This window comes from Macrotis lagotis, chromosome 4 (genome assembly GCF_037893015.1).
Source record: "Macrotis lagotis isolate mMagLag1 chromosome 4, bilby.v1.9.chrom.fasta, whole genome shotgun sequence".
In the NCBI taxonomy this organism is placed as follows: domain Eukaryota; kingdom Metazoa; phylum Chordata; class Mammalia; order Peramelemorphia; family Peramelidae; genus Macrotis; species Macrotis lagotis.
The window spans coordinates 99,954,468-99,981,236 of record NC_133661.1 but is presented as its reverse complement, the minus strand read 5'-3'; the positions used below and the strand labels follow the sequence as shown (position 1 = coordinate 99,981,236).

At 38.4% G+C, this 26,769-nt stretch overlaps 2 protein-coding genes across 2 annotated transcripts in view; one reads left to right on the top strand and one right to left on the bottom strand.

Annotated features, from left to right (window-relative positions):
* The window catches only part of LOC141522701 (uncharacterized), a 189,704-nt gene extending 183,728 nt beyond the window's left edge, over positions 1 to 5,976 (bottom strand). Inside the window, exons 1-2 of the mRNA XM_074236202.1 lie at positions 5,761 to 5,976; positions 5,078 to 5,669 (exon numbers count right to left, since the gene is read on the bottom strand). Coding sequence (XP_074092303.1) covers positions 5,085 to 5,669; positions 5,761 to 5,976 — 801 coding nt within the window. The 3' untranslated portion in view covers positions 5,078 to 5,084. The remainder of the gene's footprint in view (positions 1 to 5,077; positions 5,670 to 5,760) is intronic.
* On the top strand, positions 5,890 to 26,033 carry ADRB1 (adrenoceptor beta 1). Its single transcript, XM_074233641.1, has 3 exons — positions 5,890 to 7,363; positions 19,805 to 19,857; positions 24,029 to 26,033. The coding sequence occupies exons 1-2, from the start codon at positions 5,975 to 5,977 to the stop codon at positions 19,853 to 19,855; spliced, it is 1,440 nt and encodes a 479-aa protein (XP_074089742.1). The 5' UTR covers positions 5,890 to 5,974; the 3' UTR covers positions 19,856 to 19,857; positions 24,029 to 26,033.
* The last annotated feature ends 736 nt before the right edge of the window (positions 26,034 to 26,769 follow it).

Sequence of the window (26,769 nt, the reverse complement as noted above, 5' to 3'; positions counted from 1 at the left end):
GAACTAAAGATTTAAGCTAGATGATTGTTATTCGCAGTTATTTTAGTGACATTTGAAATAAAATTTTCAAAGTGATTCAAACTTTGAATTCTCTTCCTTTTCTTTCTCAAAAGAGTTGTACCTATGCCCCTAACAACTGACTTGAAAAAGTTCAACACTTGTCTAAAAATATCAGCTCATTGTCACTTAGATACTCAAACAGAGAAGCTCTTCATAGAACTGCAAAAACTTATCTTTGGAGTCACCTTTAAAGGTATATCAAGTAAGTTTTTAACTGAGAATATTCAAAGAGCATCATTTACATAAGTTTTCTAAATTGTTTTAACCTAGAAAAGACTCATTGTAATCTAACTCTTGCCTATCCCAGGGTGGATAAGAAGGTAAAAAATGAGTGCTTAAATAAATTGTAAGTGGGTCAGATGTTTGATCCCAATAACTTAAATCCTAGAGAACCTAAAAATTATCATTAGAATCCAAATGTGTGTGAAAATACCTTTAAAAGCATTATTAGCTACAACACAATGCATCTAGTAAGCTAAAAAAGGAGGAGGGGAGGGGAGGGGAGGGGAGGGGAGAGGAGAGGGAAAATTTTTTTGAAATTTTGAAATTTTTTGAATTTTCAAATCATTGATTACCATTTTTCAAAGATGTTGACTTTGAATGTGTTAGCAGCCCTGTGTCCAAGTGTTACTACAAAACCAAGATGTCTATTCCTCATGTCCATTTTAGGTTATTCTTTGGTTACTTAGTTTTGTGTTGCTGTTTGGGGCTGTTACGCTTCATCTCAAAGCCAGCATATCTTTGCTTTAAAAGAGCCAAGCCAGCTCTGATTACAAAGACTTAAGCTCCTATTTCTCAGTAGATAGCTTTGATGTACCTCTGAATCTCTGCTCCGACATGTTCTCTTTCCTATTTGCTCTAATACTGTTTATAATTGTTAGCACTTTTCCTCCTCCACCTTCTTCTAATTACTTTGCATTTACTTTGCAGTTGTTTTATAGTTATTTATCAGCATACAAGATGTTCCCCACTCCCAGTAGAACATAAGCTCCTGAAGGACAAGGACCCAGCACCTGTCCTAAAGCCAAGCAAATAGTAGGTGCCACTCCTCATTCCATCCAGGGCCATCTCCAGTTGTCCCATTTCATAGCTGACCACTAGACCCAGATGGCTTCAGAGGAGAAAGTGAGGTTGCTGCTTTGCACAGCACTCCCTCATATTTCATATTTTTCTCTTTCTATTCTTTCCCTTTCCCTTCCTCTTGACACGGAGCAATCTGACATAGGTTATACTTGTATAACTATGCTAAACATATATTCACAGTAGTCATATTGTGAAAGAAGAATCAGAATAAAGGGAATAGAAATATGGGAAAAGAAATTGTGAGGAGAAAAAATCATAAAGCATAAAACAAATTTTTAAATAGTAAGCACTGATCTCCATTCAGACTCCTGGATATGGATGGCATTTTCTATCACAAGTCCTTTTTCTCTATGTATTTTCAATGTACCAATTTCTTTACATGTTGTCTTATCAGGGGAGCAAGAGACAGGAGCTGTTTCTGACTCTCTTTGTACCCATATTTAGCACAATGCTAAATAAGTAATAATAAGCAATAAAGTAATGAATAATAAAATTACCTGATGATTCATATGAACCTCTAGAAAATTACATATATCTCTGAGTGCACCCATCTAATTCATTATAAAAATTGTCAACACAACTTCACATAACCTTATTATGAAATACGATTTTAAAGCATTTTAAAATATTTATATGAAACTGGTTAATAAAAGATATGAAAATTTGAATAACTCACAAATTAAAATATGAATGCATAATGTTTGCTAAAAACAGATTTTGCTTGTACTATTTTAGCAATTTAAATCAAACTAACAAGTATGTGTTTCATAATAGTTAACATTCACAGAACATTTACTATGTGCTGAACAAAATACTAAGCATTCTACAATTATTATCTCATTTAATCCTCACAACCACCCCATTTTACAGATGAGACAAATGGAAGTTAAAGGACTTGCTCATCCTCCTCAGAGCTAGTAGCAACTATATACTGACATCAAGAGTAAATTACACTGGGAATATGAAAATTTTAAATGAGATATAACCTGTACTTCCCAGTGGCTTACAGTCTTATTTGGGAAACAAATGAAGAAATAAGCAAAGGTATTTAAGAATACGATCTTTAAATAACAGTGAAAGACAATTAGAAAAGATGTTTCAAGTAACGTACAGATAGGAGAGGGACCAGGACCTTGATTTTCATTGTAAAAGGAATCCCTTCCAACAATGAAGGTCCAACATCTCTCTGCAAATAGGTTTTTTTTAACAGTTATCTGAGAAAATGATAAAGTGAATGATTTGCCTAGGATGACAAGTAGGGTTAGAACTTAAAACTAGATTTTCCTAGCTCCAAAACCCATTTTCTAACCACTTGCACCAAGCTCTTGTTGACAAATGAACTAGCTAAAATGAGAATTGCAAAAGTTTAAAGAAATCAGAGATGACATCAGTCTAGGGAAGAGAAGACTGTATGGAACAAGCCTTTGATGGGCTAGATCTCAAGGAACAGGTAGAATTTTGATGAACCCAGAAGGCAGAGGGCCTTTCATGAGCAAGAGTGGTAGAAGCAGGAGCTAGGTAGCAGTGCATAGAGCACCAACCCTGGAGTCTGGAGGACCTGAGTTCAAATGTGACCTCAGACACTTAATAATTACCTAATTGTGTGACCTTCAGCAAGTCACTTAACCCCACTGCCTTAAATTTAAAAAAAAAGTAGTAGAGGCAGGAGACTTCACCTTAAGATGAGGGCTGGGTACATGGACAAACTAGTTTGGAGTAGTGGTAGCTAAACCTGGAAAGTCAGGTTGGTATCAGGTTGAACTTCGGAGAGTAACTGGATATTTTCATGCAGAGGTAATCAATGATTAAAGTAGTATTTTATTAAGATTAGTCATGCTGGGAGGATGCTAATTAAACAGGAGGAGAGGACTAGAGTCAGGGAGATTAGTTAGGAAATTACTGCAGTGGTTAAGCCGTTTGACATGGGGTAACCATGGTAGGGATGGTAAGAAAAGATGGATTCAAACTTTCCAAAGGAAGTCTCAAAATGTACTATTAGATATTCCCTCTAGATTAGAACAATGGGTTTAGATGACAATCCAATTGATTATGTGGGTGTGTTCTGAAGAAATGCGTTTCAGAGATCTTCCAAAAAACTACTTCCCCAGGAGAAAAAAATAATTCTTACAAGAACAATCTAGATGGACATGTTGAACTTTCTCCTCTTGACCAGGTATACTTAAAGACAAAGAAGCCAGATCAAAGTAAAGCTCTCTACTTTAATTTCTCAAAAGCCAAAAAATGAAGGAGTTAGAGGTGACCTAACAGGGCTGTGCTTTTTTTTAATTTTGCAAACTATATAATTATATCAAAAGATTAAAATGATTGGTTTCTTGAAGTCAACGGACCTTCCTAAATTCAACTGGAAGGCTATAGTGTTTAATGTCAGTCTGCCATAGGTACTTTAGTATTCTGAAGTCTGTCAGTTATAATAAAAGTGGATTTTTTGGCTTTGAATGTTCATGGTTCTTAACACATATCTAAAATAGGGATTTGGTATACCCCGATGTAAAAAAGAGTTACATTTAAGGTCTTATTATATTACACAGGTCATATACTTGTTTGTCATTTGGGGCATTCTTGCATATAATTATAGTCAATTTATTGACTATATTCTTTAACATTTATACAACCAAATAGTGTCCTAATCTCTCATAGAAATATAATCAATAGTCTACTGCTCTTCTGGCATACCTAAGACCAGTCGAATCTATTCTGACAGCACTTTATGGCCATGGTGACTGATTGACAGCCTCCACTTCCCCTCCCATAACCAGGTCACACAGAAGCTTCTTCCTGGGCAGCACCATTTCCAGTCTTTTCCAGGGCCCTGATCTATTTTGAGACTCTCTCCAGTCAAAGAGGATAATAGGCATGTGCTTTTAGCTTGACAGAAGTTTGCAGTTACCTAAGGGTGGTTTTATCCCATTGGTAAGAGGCAGGCTGGTAAATCTCTGGGCCGAGTTAAACAAATGCAGAATAAACAAATCACTTCCTGAGGGTGCCCTCTGGTAAGTCAGGTTTGGGCCTGAAGCAATTTTTATTGCTGAACTGAAGAAACGGAAAAGCTTTATGTCTGAGAAATGACCTTACAATATTTAACAGACGGTGTTTATTGCATCTGCCCTGCATAGTCTAGAGCTAAGCACTCCAATATGGTTGTAAAACCCAATCCCTCTGCTAGTGAAGAATCTGGGCTCCATCCAGGTACCAGATTTCAGTACAGGAGTGCAATTTCTTATTCTTGTAATGTGGGCATACATGTGAACTAAATACTTGCTCCTCATCCAGTATGTGTGTGTGTGTGTGTGTGTGTGTGTGTGGAATTAAAAGCTATTTGCCTGTATCAAGGCTTTATAGTTGCAGCTCCATGGTTTTTCTTCCTTGAATTTTGAGATTTATCTTTACCTCGTTAAAATCAAGCTGTTTTTCTGCTGCTGTTTTGGACGCTGGTGATAAAACCAACTCTGCCTTCCGAAGGGTTAATAACTGGCTAATTTGAAACATGTCCTTTTGCCAATTCAAAAGTCACTGGTACACTTCTTTAAATGCTTTAGGATTTTAATCCTCTGGAGTATTTACATATTTTCTCTTCTCATCCTTACAAAACTAATCCCAGAGTTTTATGAATCTGGGAACTCGGGCAAGGGAGAAAAGAACTGATCAAACTGAGAAATCAGAAGTCTGTTCATTACGTCAACCCCAACTGACAGCGCTCATTTCTGTGTGTGTTTGTAGTGGACCAACTCGAATAATACATCACGTGAGTAACAAAACAAAATACAGGTGTTGTTATGGAGTGTGAAAGCTCTGAAATGTAATTAAACACGTCCGAGTTTGTCGAAGTGGCATTTACTTTGTCCGTTAACGTTTGTGTTTCCTTAAACCTCTCTTTATAGTATCAACACAACACACACGGTTGCATCATACTTACACATTCGTTAGCTGGGGTTTGGGTGTGTGTGTGTTTTTCCAAAACTAGTCTCCATCGCTAGATGCACCACCTTCGCGCTGGAATAACACGAGCTTCTTAGAGGAGAGTAGTCCTGACAGCTGCGGGGCTGTTTCCCCCTATGGAACACGTAGCGCTGCTGGAAACTTTCTCTCTCCCACAGGACACCCTCTGATGCCCTGAGCTGGCGGGTCTGAGCTTGGCTGGGTCCCATCTGACCAGGGGCCTTTTTATTTTTTGAAATACGCACACGGCCAGGTCTTCGGATCGGAGCAGCAGACATACAGCCCAACTCCTCCAACCCCAGGCTTCCCGAACTGCCCTTCTCGTTCAAGCGCCTCGGGCTCCCTCCCCTCCAAACCGAGCCCGCCCTGTGTAAGGGGGGGGGGTCGGCGGACGGGTTTCCTCCGGGAAGGACCCGGTCCCCCGGTCCCCCGGTCCAGCGCCGCGTGCGCTCTCGCCCCCCGGGCTCCTCGGAGCCACTTCTTTGCCCGTGGGAGGGCAGTGCCCGGGAGGAGGGGGGGGGTGGGGTGGGTAGGGGACCGAATCGGGGCGGGCCTCGGCCCTTGATTGGCTGCGGGATCCTGACGCTGGGCCTCGGGGACCGCGCTGGGGGGAGCTAGCTGCGGGTGAGGGTGGGGTGCTGGGTGCAGGAGCCGCCGGACCAGAGCGCCCAGAACCATGCTGGAGTCTCGGCAGCGGCAGCAGCTAGAGCGGCAGCCCGGCAGAGGCGGGAGGCAGCAGCAGCAGCCGCGGCTCCTGCGGGCAAGGCGTCCGCGCGCGGGCGGACAGTGGCCCTGACCGGCCCCGGCCCCGGCCCCGGCCCCGACCCCTCCGGGCGTCCGCTCCCGCCGCCTCGTCGGGAGCTTCCTCCTCACCATGGGAGATGGGGCGCCGGCCTTAGGCTACGAGCCCTACAACCTGTCGGCCCCCTCGGCCGCCCCCGACGGCGCGGGCCGGGGGGCGGCGGCGGCCTCCCCCGCGCCCTCGCTGCCGAGCTCGGCCCCGTCCCAGCAGTGGACGGCGGGCATGGGCATGCTCATGGCCCTGATCGTGCTGCTCATCGTGGCGGGCAACGTCCTGGTGATCGTGGCCATCGCCAGGACGCAGCGGCTGCAGACGCTCACCAACCTCTTCATCATCTCCCTGGCCAGCGCCGACCTGGTCATGGGGCTGCTGGTGGTGCCCTTCGGGGCCACCATCGTGGTGTGGGGCGACTGGGAGTACGGCTCCTTCTTCTGCGAGTTCTGGACGTCGGTGGACGTCCTGTGTGTCACGGCCAGCATCGAGACGCTGTGTGTCATCGCCCTGGACCGCTACGTCGCCATCACCTCGCCGTTCCGCTACCGGAGCCTGCTGACGCGGGCGCGGGCGCGGGCGCTGGTGTGCACCGTGTGGGCCATCTCGGCGCTCGTGTCCTTCCTGCCCATCCTCATGCACTGGTGGCGGGCGGACGGCGACGAGGCGCGGGACTGCTACAACGACCCCAAGTGCTGCGACTTCGTCACCAACCGAGCCTACGCCATCGCCTCCTCCGTGGTCTCCTTCTACGTGCCGCTCTCCATCATGGCCTTCGTCTACCTGCGCGTCTTCCGCGAGGCCCAGAAGCAGGTGAAGAAGATCGACCGCTGCGAGCGGCGCTTCTACGGCGGCCCCCGGCCGCCGCCCTCGCCCCCGGCCCCGCGCCCGCCCCCCGCGCCCACGCCGCCGCCGCCGTCGCGCGTGGCCCTGGCCAACGGGCGCCCCAGCAAGCGCCGGCCCTCGCGCCTCGTGGCCCTCAAGGAGCAGAAGGCGCTCAAGACCCTGGGCATCATCATGGGCGTCTTCACGCTCTGCTGGCTGCCCTTCTTCCTCGCCAACGTGGTCAAGGTCTTCCACCGCGACCTGGTGCCCAACTGGCTCTTCGTCTTCTTCAACTGGCTGGGCTACGCCAACTCGGCCTTCAACCCCATCATCTACTGCCGCAGCCCGGACTTCCGCAAGGCCTTCAAGCGGCTGCTGTGCTGCCCGCGCGGGGCCGGGGCCGGGGCCGGGCCCGGGGAGCTGTCGCGCGGGGGCTCCGGGGCCGCCACGCTCGGGGGCTGCAGCGGCTCGGCCGCCGGCCGTGCCACCCCGTCCCCGGCGGCCGCCTGCGCCGAGCAGGGCGAGCTGCTCCCCTCGTCGCCCGGCTACCTGGAGCCCTGGGCCGGCTGCAACGGCGGGGCCACCGGGGACAGCGACTCCAGCCTGGAGGACAGGGACAGCAAAGACTCGTACTCGGAGTCCAAGGTATAGGCGCGGCCGCGGGTGGAGGGCCGGGGGGCGGCGGGGGAGCGCCCGGGCAGGGGGCCGTCGGGGCGGGGTGGAGAGTGGGGCACTACCCCCGCCCCAGCCCCTTCCTCACATCCCCGCCCAAGAAACGCGATTGGAAATCCAAGAGGAAGAAAGCCAACAGCCCTGAACTGTCTTCCCAGGGAAGAGAGGAGCTGAGTCTCCTCAAGCCCGAAAGCAGGTGACAGTGTCTCCTTCAGCCCTAGCCGGCATCATCCACCACTGACGGAAAAGCAACTCGGCTGCTGAACAGAAGGAAATGGGCGGGGGGGGCTTTTCTTCTAGACTTCTGGGGAGAAGCGGGGAACGATGCCCGTTTCAGCTTTCCCGAGTCTAATTCTGATCCCTCCTGCAAGGACTGTGGAAGTGTGACTTGGGTTACATTGGGCTGGATGCAGAAAAGAATACGGGATTGGAAAAAGAAGAAAAAACCCATCAGCTTACTTTCTCCATGAGTTGCATTTAATCACCCTGCTTTGTAAAGACTATCAGCTGTTCCCATTCTATTCCTGGGAATTGGACCAGTCCACCAAAAAGTAAGAGAAAATGATGCTGTGGACAGTGTGATACGACAGGGTGCTTTTTGGTTCCTTATTTCAAATCCTGAGTTTCTGACATTTTTAGCAAAGGATGCAAAAATCACATTCACCTTTTAAAAGTTTTATTTAAGGACAAACTACCTGGCTTTCCTTTTTTGCACGGCAAATCCAGCGTCTTGGCAAGGGGGATGAAGCAGAGGGGTTCCTACCTCAAACTGTGCATATTGCACAGGGATTTTTTTAAAAAAAAATAAAATATGTTTATATTAAACAGATTATTTATGTATCAATATTAGTTTAAAGGACCAGGCACGAGCCTCTGTGACACGTGACTCTGTCACATTTTGAAGAGAGAACAGTAAATAAGAGGAAACAGTCTTAGTGTCGAGAAAAATTACTGCACATTTTGAAAAAGAAAATGAAAAGAATGGTTCAAAATGCCTTTTTGCACAGTGTTAAGAAATTGTAAAGTCCACTGAAGATATTAATTGCACACATAAAGAAATTTTAATGAGGGGAGGAAAGGGAGTTGAAAATAACCTGAAATCCAAACTCTACTTTTTGTCTGTTATGTTCTTCAGTTAATGTTTTTTTGGAAAAAAATACTTTTTTATACTATTTTATCGTGGTACTGTAACTGTATCCATATTAAAGTTTAAATATAAGAATTTTTTATTATTTTTGTATGTCCAAGTGCTCACGTGAATCTATTGTTAATTTAGCACTTGTGTGTCATTTCTATTTCCTCCTGTGTATTTTTTTAAAGTATTTATACTCTGGTGCAACTAACTACTGTGTAAGTAAATGGTTTATGTGCAATAAATACAAATGCAGCACAATCAAGATATGTACAGTGTGTCTAAAAGGGTTTGGAAACAATTTTCAGCTGTAATGAAAAGAATAGCATTTGTTTTGCTTGCAGTAGGGATTAGATTTCCATTCCAACTGTTCATCATAAGCCCCTCCTGATATAAAAGTCTGGCAAAATGTGGTCTAAACCAAATAGGGCTGTATTTCTACCGGGAGCTTCAAAGGCATTTCCAAACTGTTTCTAGTAGAGCAGGCTCCCACATATTCCCCTTGCCTTTTTTCTTAAAGGGTACCATTTTGGATTACATAGTTATCATTTTACCTTCAAAATCCAATCTTCAAAACTACAGGTAAAACAACTGCTACTTTGTACAAAAGAAATAGTTCATTTGAATAATGTGTTTCCTGCTTAGAATGAAATCAATAATTCCTTGGGTTTCCAATATGTAGCCAACAAAGTTCAGTGTACAATATGTATATTTCTCTTAACGGCTATTTTGAATGTAAAATGCTTCCATGGGCAAATGATTATTTATAAAAACTATTTTCCATTCAAGTGATTTCCCTCCCATTTATTTGTCTAATCATTCCTTCTAGCAATGTTTCAGATGAATAAACTATTTGACAGATAATACAAGGTGTCCCTGTACCAAAATTTTGGGGACACTCTATATAGCATCTTATGCTCCTACCTGTACACAGGTGGGGAGGAGGTGACCTTATGTAACAGCTTTGGAACATGCAAAGGCATCCAGAATATTTTTTGTAGTTTACTTCTAGTGAGAGTATTGTGAAATTCTTCCTCAGTGAAGAATTGTCCTCCAGAATAAGTTTCCAACATTTATACTTTGAGTGAAGAGTTTTTTCTTTTATAATTTTATGACAAGCAAGTCAAGTTGCATCTTTCAGCCTTTAGTATATGTTAAGTATAAACACAGATATCTCTCTGGCTATTATGATAAATCAGACTAGAATACTGTTCTTTTGGTGGGCTATTTAAGTAACCTTACATACACTGAATTAAGGTAAATATTAACTTTTTCAGTGAACAGTAATAGGTCCCATGAACAGTAGCATGGTTTCCACAATTCCACAGAAGTTATTACAAAGTTTAAAAGTCTCCACCAATACTAAGACAGCATACAGTCCTTTAAAAAAAACAGGTGAGATAGATTAAAACAGTTCTTAATCTGCTTATTCCTTAATCTACTGTTAGTCTAGAATATTAAAAAGTCATGGAATCATTTTGTTTAGTAGACTTTGTGGCAACAAGTAAATGCTTTGCTTTTCAGTTTAACTTTCCCATTTAAATAAGAAATTTCCTTGAATAAAAATGGTATAAATGGTCCCTTAATGAGAGCCTAGAGATATATAAACCTTAGAAAGTTTCCTGGATTTTTACAACAAATGAACAAAATTAGTTATTTAATGAGCATTACTTATTACTAAAATTAAAGAAAATATTGTGATCAGGATCAATTAGAGTCTGTGTTGAACAGGTTTCTCATCACTTTTATGAGTAGATGATTATATCTACTCAGAACTATATAATGATTCCAAATATCCATGAAAATTATTCTTTTTTGTCTTCTTTCTCTCTCTCCCCCCATGTCTCTTCCTCTCTCTACTCTTTGTCTTTCCCACTTTCTTTAAATTTTATGACTCCATTTCTGGCTCTTTGTGTCTCACTGTCTCTTTCTCTCAAAGAAAAATAGATATAGATTAACAATGGAAGACAGAGTGCCAAATATGTTTATACTTGGTAAGATAATACATAAGTGAAAGGAAGAGAGAATATGACAGAATGGAAAAGCAAAACAAATATGCAGAAAGTTCATATGTCAAATGTGTGTTTTGTATAGCATACACATTTGCTATTCTTATGAGCTATAAATAAAAAATTTAATGATCCAAAAGGAGGATAACATGTCCAATAATACACTAAACTACATTTACAAGTGATGTTTAAGGTTCCGTTTAATGTAACGATCACAACCTTTGAAAACATAATGATGTTTCCAAAGGTAAGAAAATGGAAGGTGTTTAATGGAATATGTAGAGTACAAAAATTTCAGCTTTAACTTTTGGTGAACTTAACTTCTTTTATTAATGGTACTTGATATAAGTGCTGGGGAAAAACAAGTTTATTACTAGGTTTTGGTCTATACCTTTGACACTGAAATTTTATTAATAACTACTAAGTGGCTATTGTGAAGGCCCTTCCTTAGTAAGCACACTTTCCTAACTTAATTTAATTTCCTATTTTTGTTGAATGTGCTGACTTCCTCCCAGTAATAGATAAAATTACAGTGACGGAAATTCTGCACCCAGAGTATTAGCACAGTCTTAGAACCCAAATTTGAACAAGAGCTATGAAATAAGGGTTCAAATGAAAAATCATGTACAATCACCTTGGTCGGTTTCCAGCAGCAGTTTTTGAACAAAGTTAGGCCCATTAATTCTCTTGAATAAGGGGGGAAAGCCTCAAAGAATAGTAAATTCCAATTAACCATACTGGTCCAGAATAATGTATTTTTAGTTGATAGGATAGATAATGTACTGAGAAATACTAATTCTCTTGAATACCAGCCAAATTTATACTTAATGAGAATGGAGAAGACTTGCAGTGTTTGGATTATGCCTAAAAATAGACTCACTACAGTCACATTAGCAAATGGAATTAAATTAATTCCTCTTTCCCTCCTTCTTTTACACATACACACACACACACACACACACACACACACAAAACATTATTTCAATTTTAGTACAGGAGATCACTCAAAAATGATATATTGGGCCTGGGTGTCTGCTGATTTTTATTCTTACTTAACTGATTGCTCTCTATATAGCAATTATATTGTATAGGTACTCAATAGAAATAAGAATTACTTAATTTACAAGCATTACTTTAACATTTTTAACATTGTGAGGAAGGATAAATATAAAGAAATAGTTTCAAAATCCACGAGCAGTCAATTCAAAAAAACAAACTAGAATAGTAGAGTTACAGAGAGGAATACTCACCAAAAATTAAACCATTATAGTCTACCTCTCCATCATTTCCCATGTACTTCTATCCCTCACTTTCTCTTCACACATGCTGCCACCCCCCACTCCTTTCACCTAAATTATTGGATCCAGCTACCAGTTTTCCTCCTCTCCCCAAATCATTCCCCATACATCTACTAGAATAATGTTCCTAAAACACAAGTCTGACCAAGTCATACCACTACTTAAGGACATTCCTTGACTCTCTATTGACTATAAAAATGAAAAACAAACTACCTAATTGGGTATTTAAAATACTTCACTATCTTAAGCCAAACTGCCTTTCCAGACATATGGACCTTACTCCCCTTCAAGTACTGTTTTATGCAGTGGAAAAAGGCTGAAGTCTGGAGGAATTGAGTTCAAATCTAATCTCAGACACTTACCAGCTGTGTGACCTTGGACCAGTCATTTAACCCTGATTGCTTCACATCCATAGTCATCTCCAGTTGTCATGATTCATATCTGGTCTCTGAACCCAGGTGGTTCCAGAAGAGAAACTGAGGCTGGTGACTTATCACAGCCTCCCCTCACTCAAATCCAATTCATTTGCTTGTCATGGCATCACCTCCCTGATGTCATGGTCTTTTCTTCTTCAAGAACAAAGGACAAACCTCATCATTCTAGTCAAATTGGTTTACTTTGATATACTTCAAACTCAGTTTTTCTCTTTTCAGTCTCCAATGCATTTTCTCAAGTTGTCCTGGCCTGGAAGGTACTTTGTCCTTACTTCTGCTTCTTAAAATCTCTCACTTCCTTCAAAGCTTAGCTTATTTGGGACCTTCCAGATTCCCCTTAATTATTAGTACTCAATTCTTCCTGAAAACATCATATATTTAAATACTTGCCATTTCCCCTAGTAGAATGTTAGCCCCTTGAGGGCAAGGCCATATTGTATAATGGCTTAGAGAACAGGTCTTGGAACCAAGAAGAACATAATTCAAGTTCAGCCTCTGACACTTGAAGGGCAAAACACTTGACTGCTAAGTGTTATGGTCAACTCCTTAATGCTCTCAGTTGTAGAAAAGGTATTGGCATCAGTAGAGGCAGTTTCCTCATTTGGTAGTTCTTAATTTTATAACCTTATCCCAGAAACTAAACACATAGTAGGAACTTAATGTGTGCTGGTTTAGATAAGTTTGTTTTTTGTTTGCTTTTCCCCAGCAACATTAACTGTGTAAAAGAAAAATAAAAATGCTCACACTTTGCAACCTTTTACGTGTTGAACAAAGAAAATTAGAATAACTTTATTTTTTTTTAAGATTTTTTTTTCAAGGCAATGGGGTTAAGTGGCTTGCCCAAAGCCACATGGCTAGGTAATTATTATTAAGTGTCTGAAGAATAACTTTAAGTACTCACTCTCTGAATAAACTTTTATTTCCTGTATTCTTTTCATTTTACTCTCCAAATGAGCCAAGGAGGGGCAACTGATGTTATCCCTTTAGAGTAGCATCAGCATCCACCGTGCCCATTTTCCAGTGCTGGAATTGCCAATATCTGTTGAGACTTGGGTTTTCTTCTTTCTTTTCCCACTTCCCCCAATAGCGTTTATATTTACTTCTAACAAAAATCTTAAATATTTCCTTGTTATTTATCTTAATTTGCCTATAATATACTTGATGTTATATAGAATGTTTCTTTTTCCTAAATTTTAAGTAATGCTTATGGTAAACAAATAGAAATTTTAGAGGTATCTTGGCTTGTCCTCATAGGACATAATAATTTTTTTAAGGTTTTTTTTTTTTGCAAGGCAGTGGGGTTAAGTGGCTTGCCCAAGGCCACACAGCTAGGTAACTATTAAGTATCTGAGGCCAGTTTTGAACACAGATGCTCCTGACTCCAGGGTCAGTGCTCTATCCACTGTGCCACCTAGCCCATCCCCCCACACACACAAACAATAATTCTTCCTATTTACATTAACATGATGAATGGGAGTATAGAGGCAAGCTCGCTTTCTCTAACTCTGTCATTGTTAGATCACCTTGTTTTAGGAACATCAAAAATTCCCTCTTCATCCATTTATTCATTCAAGCCATTGTTGAGCCACCAATTTGTGGCTTATTGTGAACATAATTCAGCATAAAAGTTGCAAAAGCAGATGGTCCAATACCAGTAAGTGTATTCTAAAAGTTGAATGACAACCTTGCTGAATGACCTTGGGAAAGTCAAACAGTTTCCCTGTGACTAAGGTTTTATATCAACAAAACATGGTTGATAGCACTTACTTGGGAGTCCTTTGAGATAGATGCTCAGATGAATGTTTTACATTGCTTTATGATTCCTAGCATTTCAAATGCATTTTCTTGAAACTTCCTCTCCTCCCTCACACAAAACAAAAGTTTCAACTCTGATAAAAGGAAAAAGAACAATCTGACAGCAGGTAAAATATACATGTAGAGAACATTATGCATATAAGCAAACACTTTTGTGACTGCACTAAAAATTCCACAGCAACCACAACTGAACAAAATAATCTTACCAAACATAGGATTAAGAAATCTATTTGCTATGCTCTGGCCAAAAGGATTGTTTGATAATCTTTTTTTAACTACAGCCACTTTAAGCAAGGAAAATTAAGGAATTCAACCTATTAACCAGCTTTCTAAGAGAGGAAGGCTGGATTGACTTGAGATTTTCAAAGACTTTTTAATGGCCTCAAGATTCTTCTTGAAAGGAGGGCCCATCTTTTTAATATTAATATTCTTTTAGCCATGTTGTATGGCTTGTAGTCAAGGAGCACTACATTCTCCAAAGAACTGAGGATCATCCAAAGGACAATGGAAAAGCATGTGATGGGTGTGAGCAGACTGCAATACATTACAAGGAAGAAATTGTGGGGAGATGCTAGGAAGAACATTTCCAACAAGATGTCTCAGTGAAATAGAGGGTTTGGCTATACGATTAAAGTGAGACTCAGTGACAAATAAGTTCTGTGCTCCACTGATAAATACAATGTGTTAGGAAAACTGGAGAGCTCTTTATCTCCCCACAAGAAGAATCTTGTGTCAGATTGATGGGAAAAAATGTATAAGAGCCACCCAAATGGGGCAGGTTTGAATGAGTTGCTATCTGTATCTTTGGAGGAAATATTTGCATCTATGATATCATAGATTTAATGGTTTTGGAGCATATAACCAACTCTGCAACTTTTCACATACTGTTCATGTCAAAAAGAATCTAGGGGGCAGCTAGGTGGCCAAGTGGATAGAGCACCAACCCTGAAGTCAGGAGGACCTGAGTTCAAATGTGACCTCAAGCACTTAATAGTTACCTAGCTGTATGACCTTGAGCAAGTCACTTAGCTCCACTTAACCACTGCCTTGCAAAAACTAACAAACAAAAAAACAGTCTAGCAATATTGTTCCCCTTTTTTGTTGAAATAGTAACTCAAAGAGGGTGGCTAGGTGGCATAGTGGATAAAGCACCAGTCCTGGAGTCAGGAGTACCTGGGTTCAAATCCGGTCTCAGACACTTAATTAATGACCTAGCTGTGTGGCCTTGGGCAAGCCACTTAACCCCATTTGCCTTGCAAAAAAAAATAGTAACTCAAAGAAGGCAACCTGTATATTTTTTTAATCTCATAATGATTGCAGAGAGTCATATATCTCTATACTTATAATTATTTATGCATGCATACCTACCTACATACATGTATATGCTTATACAAACAAAATAACTGACTTTAAAATATTTTATATATTAATAACCAGAATTCTATTATCAATTTTAATGCCCTTGTTCAAAGACCTTTTTTTTTTAGGTTTTCTTTTTTTGCAAGGCAAATGGGGCTTGCCCAAGGCCACACAGCTAGGTAATTATTAAGTGTCTGAGGCCAGATTTGAACTCAGGTACTCCTGACTCCAGGGCAGGTGCTCTATCCACTGTCACTAGCTGCCCCCTCAAAGACCTTTAATGGAATAAACATTAAGAGAAACTCTAATGCTATTTTTGTACTCCTCAGAATTAAAAAAAATAATTACAGATAATTTTGGGGAAAAAATGATACAAGCAACTGACTATTTAAATGGTTCTTCAATAGTTCATGATTTATGCATTTTAACTGAAAAAAAGTACATACTCAAATTAAAAGACCTCTGAGTCAGGAACTTGCAAATATGGGAAGGATATTACTGTATTGCTGATATAGAAAAGACTTTGAGAGGTTATCTATATCTTAAAAGACTTTCTTCCCATTTGAAGGCAGATTAGACTAGCAGCTTGCCTAATCCAATTCAAACATATGAAAATTTAGATTTGTAGCCCTTTAGGAAAATATATTCTAGAACCTATGTTACTCAACATAATATTTTCTTTATCACAATGGAAAAGAGAAAAGAGTATATCCTCTTTATAAAAATTTATCATACACTGAATAAGAAAATTAGTCACGTCTCATCTCCTAGGCTAACCTACATTATTTATCATTTCAGATTCTCTTTAAATTAAACAGTTATAGAAAGTATCAACCATGATATTTTTATGATTTTCTTGTGGTATCTACATACTGTTTCTCTTTTCACAAATACCTATGTCAGTCTTAACTTTCCAATCATTGCCCATAATGAGGTAATAAAACATCTTGGCAAGCATTGATTAAAGTGACTATTAAGGACTCTCCTCAAACCAGGAAATCAACAGAACTGACTCAAAAGAGCAGATTATCACAACTCCTGCACTGTGTTTTCTTGGCCATCACTCCCAGAGGCATTTCTAAAGATATTAAGCATTTATCAACACTTTATAGAAGGACTTAGGCATGTGGGTCTCATTTCCCACAAAAACTTCATTCCTAATAGGTGGGTAAACAAAATTTTACTTTTAATTCACCAAAGGACTTCATTATTTTAGGTAATTATCTGTTAAGTCTTTTTCTTCATTTACCAAATATTGACTAAATATGACACATAACACTATATTAGGCATAGTCAAGGACTGATAGAAAATCAAAATTACTTTCCCTGTCTCTATGAAAGGGATGATCAAGTTGGGGAGTTCAGACATTTACAAGTAAAAATCCAAATAACAATGTAAGACAATAAATATCAGTTTTTTTAAATGATCAGTTACTATAAAAGTTTAGTGTCAAGAAAACTCATTTTGGTTCCATGGACTGTGAAGGTTTCATGGAAGATGAAAACTTGACCTGAGACTTGAAGTAATTTGGAGTAATGGAAAGGATAAAGAATATGCTGGGTTTAAGAGAGGTTTAAAGAGAGAGTAGAATGGAATAGTGTAAGCTGAAGAGTAGCAGCAAAAATGATTATATTATGTCCAGAAAACAACTAATATACCAATCTAGCTGGAGCAGAGGTGCCCATTGATGAAGCCAGTGGAAGTTAAAATTAGATAAATTAGGGAAAAAATGGATTGTGATATGGAAGTATGATTTACATGACCATGCATGTAGAACATAAAATTGCTTGTCTACTCAGTGAGGGGGGGAGGGAGAGAATTTGAAACTAGCATTTTTTTAAATGAATGATAAATTTTTTTCATGAAATATGGGAGAAAATAAACACACATAGAGAAATAGATTGTAGACAGGTTTGAATAAGAGATCCAATTTTACCCTATGGAAAGTGGGACCATAGAAGGTTTATGAGTAAGAGCATAGTTAGACAAAAGCAATTTTTTTAGAAACATTAATCTAGTAGCAGGCATGGGAAAAGGAAAGGACTAATTTTTCATATTTCAGAACCATTTGAAATAAATGCTTTGAATATCAAAATACTCTAGAGGTATAGAGAAACCTCTAGGGTTGGATTACTTACTCAGTGGGTAGAGGAAGGAAAGGAATGGGAATGTTTTGAGATGTTGAAAAATCAAGTTGGAATCCAAATTAACACAGTCAAATTGGAAATTTTTAACATAAAGGAAAATGACCAATTAGAAGGTTAGTACTTTAACTCAGGTATAAGATTTTTTTTAAAAAACTTAACTAGAATTGTAGCATCAGGAATATAAAGGATATTTTTCAAAGTGATTTGTCATACCCTAATCAGCCTTTTAAATCTAGATTGTTTTCTTATATCTGTGAAATATGTGATTGATTTAGGGAAATGTCTCTTAAAAAAAGTCAAGGATTTCTGTGGTCTTTAGTGTTACCGTCATAACAGTAAAGACTGTTTTTCAAGTAGTTCTGAGAAATTAATATAGATGAGCAGAAAGATCTTCCTGATTTCTTTAAAACCCCAATTAAAATCTCACCTTTTATAGAAAGTCTTCCTCAATCTTCTTAATTATAGTATCATTCTCTCTTAATTTTCTTTTTATCCTGTGTGTAAATATATATAGATATAGATATGCATAGTTTACTTTGTTTATATTTGTATAACCAGCACTTAGCATAGTGCCTGGTACTGTGGTAGCACTTAATAAGTGTTTTTTGATTGAATGATTTATTATCATCTTAAGAAATTGCCTAGGTATTAAAAAGATAACATATATGGGAAAAACATACATTGTAATCTTGTAAAGATGAGATTTCATTAAAATTGTTTAACAAGAATATAGTTTAAATTGCTTTTGAAAAGGATTTAAAAGTAATTGTTGGAGCAGCTAGGTGGCACGGTGGATAGAGAACACCAGCCCTAGAGTCAGGAGACCTGAGTTCAAATTAAATCTCAGACACTTAACCTCATTTCCTTAAAAAAAAAAATTAAAAGTAATTGGAGTTTTTCCCTAAAGTTCTCCAATCATTGAATATTTTATCAGACTAAATGTTTTGAGGAGAAGAGTATAGTAATTTATCTTTCTAGACATGGAAAAAGTCTTTTGTAACTCCCTTATATTCTTCCTAGTTATAGGAACTCACAAAGCCAAGGGTCTCCCCAAAACAAAACAAAACCAGACTAAATAGATGGGTAACTCAATTATTTTGCATCTAAATTTAAAACAGTTGTGTTACCAAGTTAGGAAAAGTGAGTTTTTCTGTGAAGATTCAGTCTGAACAAATCAACACCACAGTTCTCTGAAGTCCCACATTCTAACTAAATAATTTCCAAGTAAAATAATTTGTAGATTATTATCTTCCAATTTTGACAAAAGGAGTACAGTTTACAGTTTTTATGGAAGACTGCCTTTTAGGAAGAGATTCAGGAGTCTCTCTTGTTGATCTATGTGTACTTTCACTTTTATTGATACAGAAATTATTCTGAAATTATCAGTAGAAAAGCATGGAGGAAAGAGTGTTAAATTTGGAATTGGAACATCTGAATTCAGAACTTAGCCCAAACACTATGGGGCTCTGGACAAGTCACTTAATCTCTTGAAAGCATTAGTTTTCTCATCTGTAAAATGGACATATTAATGCACTTAAGTTGTGAGGAAAGTGCTTTGCTAACTTTAAATTACTATATAAATATGAATTATTAATAACAAAAATATAAAATTACAGGATCTTATCAAACTTGTTGTTTGCAAGGAACTGAGACATTGAGGAAAAGAACTCATTAAAAATATATTCATGTTTGGGACTAGACAGTTGATCAAATGACATGATAGTTATCATGAGCATAACACAGTGCCAGTCATGTAGAAGGTGCTATAGAAGTGTGACCTATTATTATTGAATATTATCATCTTTATCTTTCCTGATAATTCAGGTATTTTAGTTAGATCTACTCCCTAACTAATCATTTCTTTGATTTTGACTCAGAAGAATTTGAGACATGAGAATGTTTCCTTGATTCATATTTCAGAACCATTTGAAATAAATGCTTTGAATATCAAAATATTCTAGAGGTATAGAGAAACATCTAGGATTGAATTACTTACTCAGTGGGTAGAGAAAGGAAAGGAATGGGAATGCTTTGAGATGTAGAAAAATCAAGTGGGAATCCAAATTAACACAGTCAAATTGGAAATTTTTTAACATAAAGGAAAATGATCAAATTTTTAGATTATTTCTTTCTAATCACTGAAGTGATCTTGTCTTATGTTCATCCTGGTACCTGTTGTAGAAGTCACATTTAAATCTTGTTTTTCATTTTTAATGCAGGAGCTTATCAGAAATGAGATGTCTCTCAAGAAATCAGTCCATTTGGTATAGAAGTGAGTATAATTTTCTTTAATTTAGACAATGTTCTTTTCAGTCAAGAGTTCTAAGTTATAAAGAAATGATGAAACAATTGAAGAATCAAGCCAATGAAAAAGATCACACTTTACAAGTTTAAAAAAATGAAAAATCATAACAATTATATCATCATATCAAATATGCTAAGCACTCTTCTTTGCTATGTTTACATATCCCAAATCTTTTCAAGTTAAAGAAAGGATAAAAGACTGAAGGCAACATGTTTGATCTCCAATTCAACTTTAGTAACTTATTTAGGTTACCAACATAGCAGTTGATTAGTCTCAAAGTATTTTTAGAGGAGGCAGGGAATAAGCAGAGAGCTTTAAATTGTGACCATAGAGCTTCTGGCTTTACGCCAAGAGAGAGGTGACTGAGACAATGCAGTTGGCAAGGATCAGGAAACAGTAGAGGAACAAAAGAGATTGGTCAGAGAATTGTTTGAGAACTAATCAGTGTAAGTCATCATACAAAAGACTGCCTGTCATGGACAACTTATCAGTTAAGATCATATATAATTGATTTAATGCTCAGTTCTTATATGAAGCTGGGCATAATTAGATGAATAGCATATACTTTGAAATTTCTTTAAAATTTCATCAGAATTTTAGCACATTTTAGAATATCACTATCTGAACTATTTAGGATGCCTTGTAAGTCAATGTCTGACATCACATAGCCCAGAGACTTCTGTAAAGCCTATCTCAGGTTCTCCCTCCTCAGATAAAGCTTTTTTTCATTGTAACCTCTTTTTTTTTCCTTAAGATATTAAGTATATAAAAAGTTCACCATCAGGGACTTCTACTAATGCAGATCAGCCCCTTCTCTGCAATTTTATAGTGCTAGCAAATTGCCTCTGATACTGAAAGGTTCAGTGATTTGCCCAGTCACAGTCAGCATGTGTCATAGTTAAGCTTCAACCCAAGTCTTTCTGGCTCCAGGGTCAGCTCTTTATCCACTATGCTATGCTGTTTCCTATGTATTCACCATAAAAAAGTTTTTGAATGAAAAAGTAGTTGCTGGATTTATTTATGTATTGGGCAAAGTGATTCTCTTAAGACAGTAGCTCTCAAAGTACAATCTGGGAAATTTTACAAGGAGTCTGCAAGGTCAAAACTATTTTCATAATAACAACCAAGAGGTTTTGATTTTTAATATGGTAAATACTGACATATAAAACCCACATATACAAAAGCTTTTTGGGGTCCTCAGTAATTTTTAAGGATGTAAAGGGATCTTGAGACCAAAAAGTTTGAGAACTACTATTCTAATGAAATAAAATAACCTGCTATTAATAAAGAAAATATCAATTTACATTAATTTAGAAATGAAGTGAAATAATTGTTGTATTGAAGTGTCATTAAAAGAAGACTTATGTTTAACTCTAAAATTATCATAAATTTGTGCCAGTAGTGTATATTTCTAGGAATCTGGATTTACTCCAGCCTTCATTTCCTTATGGTTGATCATCTGAACTCTTCAGCAGAGTGAATCTGAAAATAAGAAGGGGTAAATGAATAGGTACTCTCTAAAATCAGCATATTGATACTAAGGAGACTGAGGATGGGGAATAAATTAACTATCTGAAGTACAGAGAAGGTAATTAATAAATTCTGAGTGAGTTGCTAATATTTGTTCCAAAGAGAATATTAGCAAAGAAATGTTCTCGGTGTATTGGGAGGAACTTCTCTTGAAACCACTACCAGAGTCTCCGGCCCCACCAACTATAAGCTGATGGATGAAAGATATAGATACCATCTGAAATCTCACTTGTATACTTGAAACTTCATTCTTCAATTTGCAGAGCTGTCCCCCATATACCTGGAAATGAACAAAAATACTAACAGCCTCAACCAGAGTGCTGTAGTTAAAAGAATGTTGGGTTTTTGAGACAGTTGACACGATTTTAAATTCCAGTTCAGCCCTATTTTACCTGAGTAACTCAAGCAAATTTCTCTGGGCCTTAGTTTCTTCATCAACAGATTAAAGAAATTGAACTAGGTGACTTCTAAGTTGCCTTACCATTCTCCACCAATCACTGTTTTCTGGCTCCTCTCCTATTCCACTTCCATCTTCATCTTCTGGATCTTCAGTTGGGCTTTCCTGTGGACTTCACAGTCCTGTAACTGACATTTACATAATACTTTAAGGATCTTTTGAAAGCACTTTATCTATGTCTTTGGTCATCACAACCACATTTTAAATGCTAGCTCATATTATCCCCATCTTTCAGATGAAAGAACAAGAACTCAGAGATCATAAAGCTACCATGTGTAAGAGGTGATAAGCAAACCCAGGACTTTCTTGACTCCAAATCAAATAATCTGTCTACTTTGCTTAACCTGACTCCAATTGCAACAAAGCACAGGGTCTTAATGGCGAAAATGTTCTCTTTGCTTAGAGCTTTTAAACAATTTTATATTGTAGTCATTGGGGCTGTCTCATCCCTTTCCTCTTTCTACCCCCCCCCAGTAAGAAGAAAGAGGCTAAATCATAATCAGTAAAGGCATTCCATTTATTTCTTTAAATTTTTTTGCTTTTATGCTGATAGTTTGATAAGATAGATATAGTTTCATAATGGACATACAACAAAATATTTAAAGAAAAGGTAGATGAGTTAATAAATTTTGGCTTCAAGAAAAATACAACTCATCTTTGAAGTATGAGAGGCACTAATTCAAGAAAGTGAGGAGGTACAACGGATAGAGTGCCAGATCTGGAGTCATGAACATCTGACCTCAGGTACTTACTAGCTATGTGACCCTGAGAAAGTCACTTAACCCTATTTCAATTTCTTCATTTGTAAAATGAACTAAAGAAGGAAATTACAAACCCCTCCAGTATCTTTTGCCAAGAATACCCCAAAATAGAGTCATGACTGAAAAAAAGACTGAATAATGCAAGGAAGGAAAAACTTTTTTCCATTAGATTAGAATGAAAGAATGAATTTAGATGAGCAAATTTCATTTCATCTGGGGACAAACAAATTAATTCAGATTAAATAAATATCTCTTCCCTTTTGTTACTACTCTAAACTGGAATTTCTCAATCCTAATAATATGACATTTAAAAAAAATTTAAAGGGTCTTATTTTCATTCATTCATTTTTACCTCTCTTGGACTTCCAATTGGTGCTGAAAATCAAGGTGTAACTATCAGGATATCTTGAAAATGATATGATCCTGTGAAACTCACAGCCTGACTTATGCATAGAAAGTAGGAGGGCTCCCAGAGGATTACTATTGTCATGGGATTCTCAACTAGATTTTCAAACCACAGAGGACTGAATCACTTGAAAAAGTAACTGAACTTTAATCTATTTATATGGAGCAAATTCAACTCATCCCTCACATCCGTGTCTCCCATGTACCCAGTACATTCATAGTTCTTCTCTCTAATGATTTTTAGATTCCTTGCCTAAACAAAACTGGATTTTTAAAGCCTCTTTTTGAAGCATTTCTTTGAACCTTTTCTATATTTTGCTATTAGGCTGATTTGATGCAAAAGATTAAATAGACATTTGTGATCATGACAAATTACTCTCACTTCAGTTTTCCCCTCAGTAAAAAAAAAAAAGGAAGCAGAATAAAATTTCCATCTAAGATTCCATGATCCTGTGGACTAGAGCCACATGCAAAAAAAAAGCCATTTGATATGGTCCTAAAAGTACAGGATCTCCTTGGCTGCAAACACAAGAATTTTACAAAGCAGTTTTAAAAGTCAAGAAAATAAACAAAAACAGGACTCTATAACTGAAGTTCAAAAACTAAAACTCTCCAAGATTCCTCTAATTTCCATGAAATAAAAAATAAATGAAATCACAATAAAAAAGAAAACAAGTGTGCAAGGAGATAAATATTGGGGGGTGAGGCAGAGTTGAAAGTAAATATTCATTTCTGTACTTCCAGAATGCCATCCTCAATACCCAGGTTGCTTTTAAAGCTAGTTTTAAGTAACATATTAGCTGTATGTGTTGCCTGAAATTACAAGTAGGAAAAACAAATTCTTTTATGGGACGTTCCCTTCTTCATTGTAGGAAAATATGGAGAATTTAATGTAGTTTCATATCCATTTTGAGTCGACAGATTTTTCCCAGAAATGGGCTAGAAAAGGCTCAAGAATTACTTCTTTATACCTTCATTTTTCTAGCCTCCCATGGATTTATGCAAGACTTCTTCGACATCATTGAAAGAATGTGTTTGGCACTGGGGACCTGGTACTGAGTAGACAACATGTTTCTTACTTTGGAAGTGTAACCAGAAGAATAAAGAGCTCAAGAACCAGAACCGTTGCCAGAAATAGCAGGAGAAAATGCACCCACTTCCAAGGTCACTTGCTCAGCTTTAGAACAGGGTGCAGGCAAATTGAAGCAGACTCCTGGCACTGCCTGTGGCTGTCTGCTCCAATGCATCATTTGTGGCCCATGATTGAGAACTTGGGCATCTCACTCCTATTCTCTCATTTTCTGGGTAACAGTTTCTCCGAGAGTGGCAGGTAACCTTCTGACATTCAATATCTTTTCGGTCATTTAACAGTTACCTATAGAGAAGTACTATTTTTAAACCACTCTAAACTGAGAATTGACAGTTGTCACATTAAAATTATTCATTAAAAACAGGAGTCTCTTCAGAGGTAGGTGGGAAACAACAGAATAACAATAAACAACCTGAAAAAGCATTCTGCAGTAAGCTGATGTATAACTGTCTGAATCCAACATTATTTCCCAGAAGGAGAAGGAAGGGGCAGGAGCAAAACACCAAGGAAATCAGTGGAGGGAGCATCAAGACTAAATGAATACAATAGTAATGGGTGACCATGGACACCCATCTCATATGACTAAAATAATCTTTTATCATTCTGAATACCTTACTATGATAGTAATGGGTGAGTGGGACTAAAAATGTATTTGTGATTTGTGTGGGATTCAGGAGGGTGTTGTAGAATGTTGATCCACTCTCTTGACAGTGACAACTGAAGGACTGCTTCATTGAAACCTGTCTAACATACCTCTCCACCCCACTATCTTCTTCTCCAGCTATGTCTCAACTTGTTAACTGGACAAGTCTTGGGTGATGCTTCTGCCAGAATGACAAACCTCCAAGGTGTATCTCTGGCAAGCTGACTCTGCATTAAGATGAGGTCCTTGGAGCATGGTATAATGGGTCAACACTGGATTTGGTATCAGGAATAACCTAGGTTCAAATCCTGCCTCAACTACTTACATCACAGTCATGTGATCCTGGGCTAGCCACAACCCCTCTGGACCTTACTTTCCATATATAAAATAATCGAGTGGAGTCAGGTGATTTCTCAGGCTCCTTCCAACAATAATTCTGTGGTTCTATGAACATTCTCTGTACCAGAGATGTAAGACCAAGACTGTTCCTGTTTGGGCTTTTTAAAGTCTGAAAAGTACTTTTTAAAATACTGGCTATACATACAGTATGTTTTCAGGGATGAACTATGCATAAGAAGTGGGCTGATAAATGCTTAACAACCAGCTTGGGAGGGGGGAGGGGAGAATAGCCTCAACTCAAGTTTAATTTACATTACTAACATTTTCTCCATTACTTAAGCCTAGACAATAAAATGATCGAACCCTGATTTTTAGCACTTGCCACTTTCCTAATTATAAATGCTCTTACCAAAAAAAAAAACTCTCATGTCTCAGGAATCAGTCTTATTGAGCTCCATCATACCCTTGCAGAAGTATATCATTCACAAAATGTACTATCAGAAAAGGAACAGGGCTAGTTCTCCATCAAAAGCAGAGTGTAACAGATGGGCAGTCCAAATGCTGAAGTAGTACCAAAAGAAAAAAGATCTCAAGAAAATCCCCTAGCATATTGAATACATCCTCTAGGGAGGATCTCTGGGAGAACACTAAGGAGAATTGTATAAGACAAGAAGATACAGCTGGATCACAATCTGCACCAATTAACAAACCTTCATCAAGCATTTATGATATCCAGGCACTGTGCAGAGCATAAAGGCAAAAAGAGTTACTGCCTTCCACAAGCTTACATTCTAACAGGGAAGAAACCATGTAAATATTTGGGTACAAACTAGCTGGGAGTAGAATAGACGGAACCTACTTCAGTAATTACCTGTAGATATATTGAATGACTAATCTTCCTTTTTTTCTTCTGATGCTTTTCCCCTGGAAAATAGTGTCAAAAAATAAAAAACAGAAAACAAAAAAGGAAAATAGTCTTGTATATTTTTTTAACTTTTATACAGGTTCAAATTTTTCTTTCTGGTAGAATTTAAACTCCTTAAGGAACGTATTTTATTTTTGTCATTATATACCCTCTTACAAGCACAGTATCTCACATGTGTTACATACTTAATAATAATAAAAAGATTGATAGGTTCTTTCCAAATGTAATCATGAGTTGGGCACAGCTAATCAACTAAACAACCCACTTCCAAAGTCATAGCAATGATGATCCTTCTCCAATAACAGATTTTCTACTTCTAGTCTTCCTCAATTCTGGGAAAACATAGAATTTTTCAGGAATAGAATAGCATGGATTCAGAGATCTTCTAAGGGACCTCAGAGATCATCTAGGCCAAACATTGCACAGGGAAGGAACTTGAGGCCCAGAGAGACTTGACTTGACCAAAGGTTACACAGAGTCTGAACCCAGACTTTTGACTCCAGATCTGGGCTACCTCTACATAGAAGACCTTTGACTTGCGTGAACTGAATTAAACAAAATTCTTTTAAATAGACATAAACAAATGGGCCCTTCCCCAGGCACTCTTAATTCTAGTGCCTTTCCTCTTTTATCCTGATGTAACTTGTTTATACCTTATTGTGTTCCTGTTATGTCCCTTAGATTGTGAGCTCCTTGAGAGATGGCACCATCTTTGGACTTGTTTTTGTT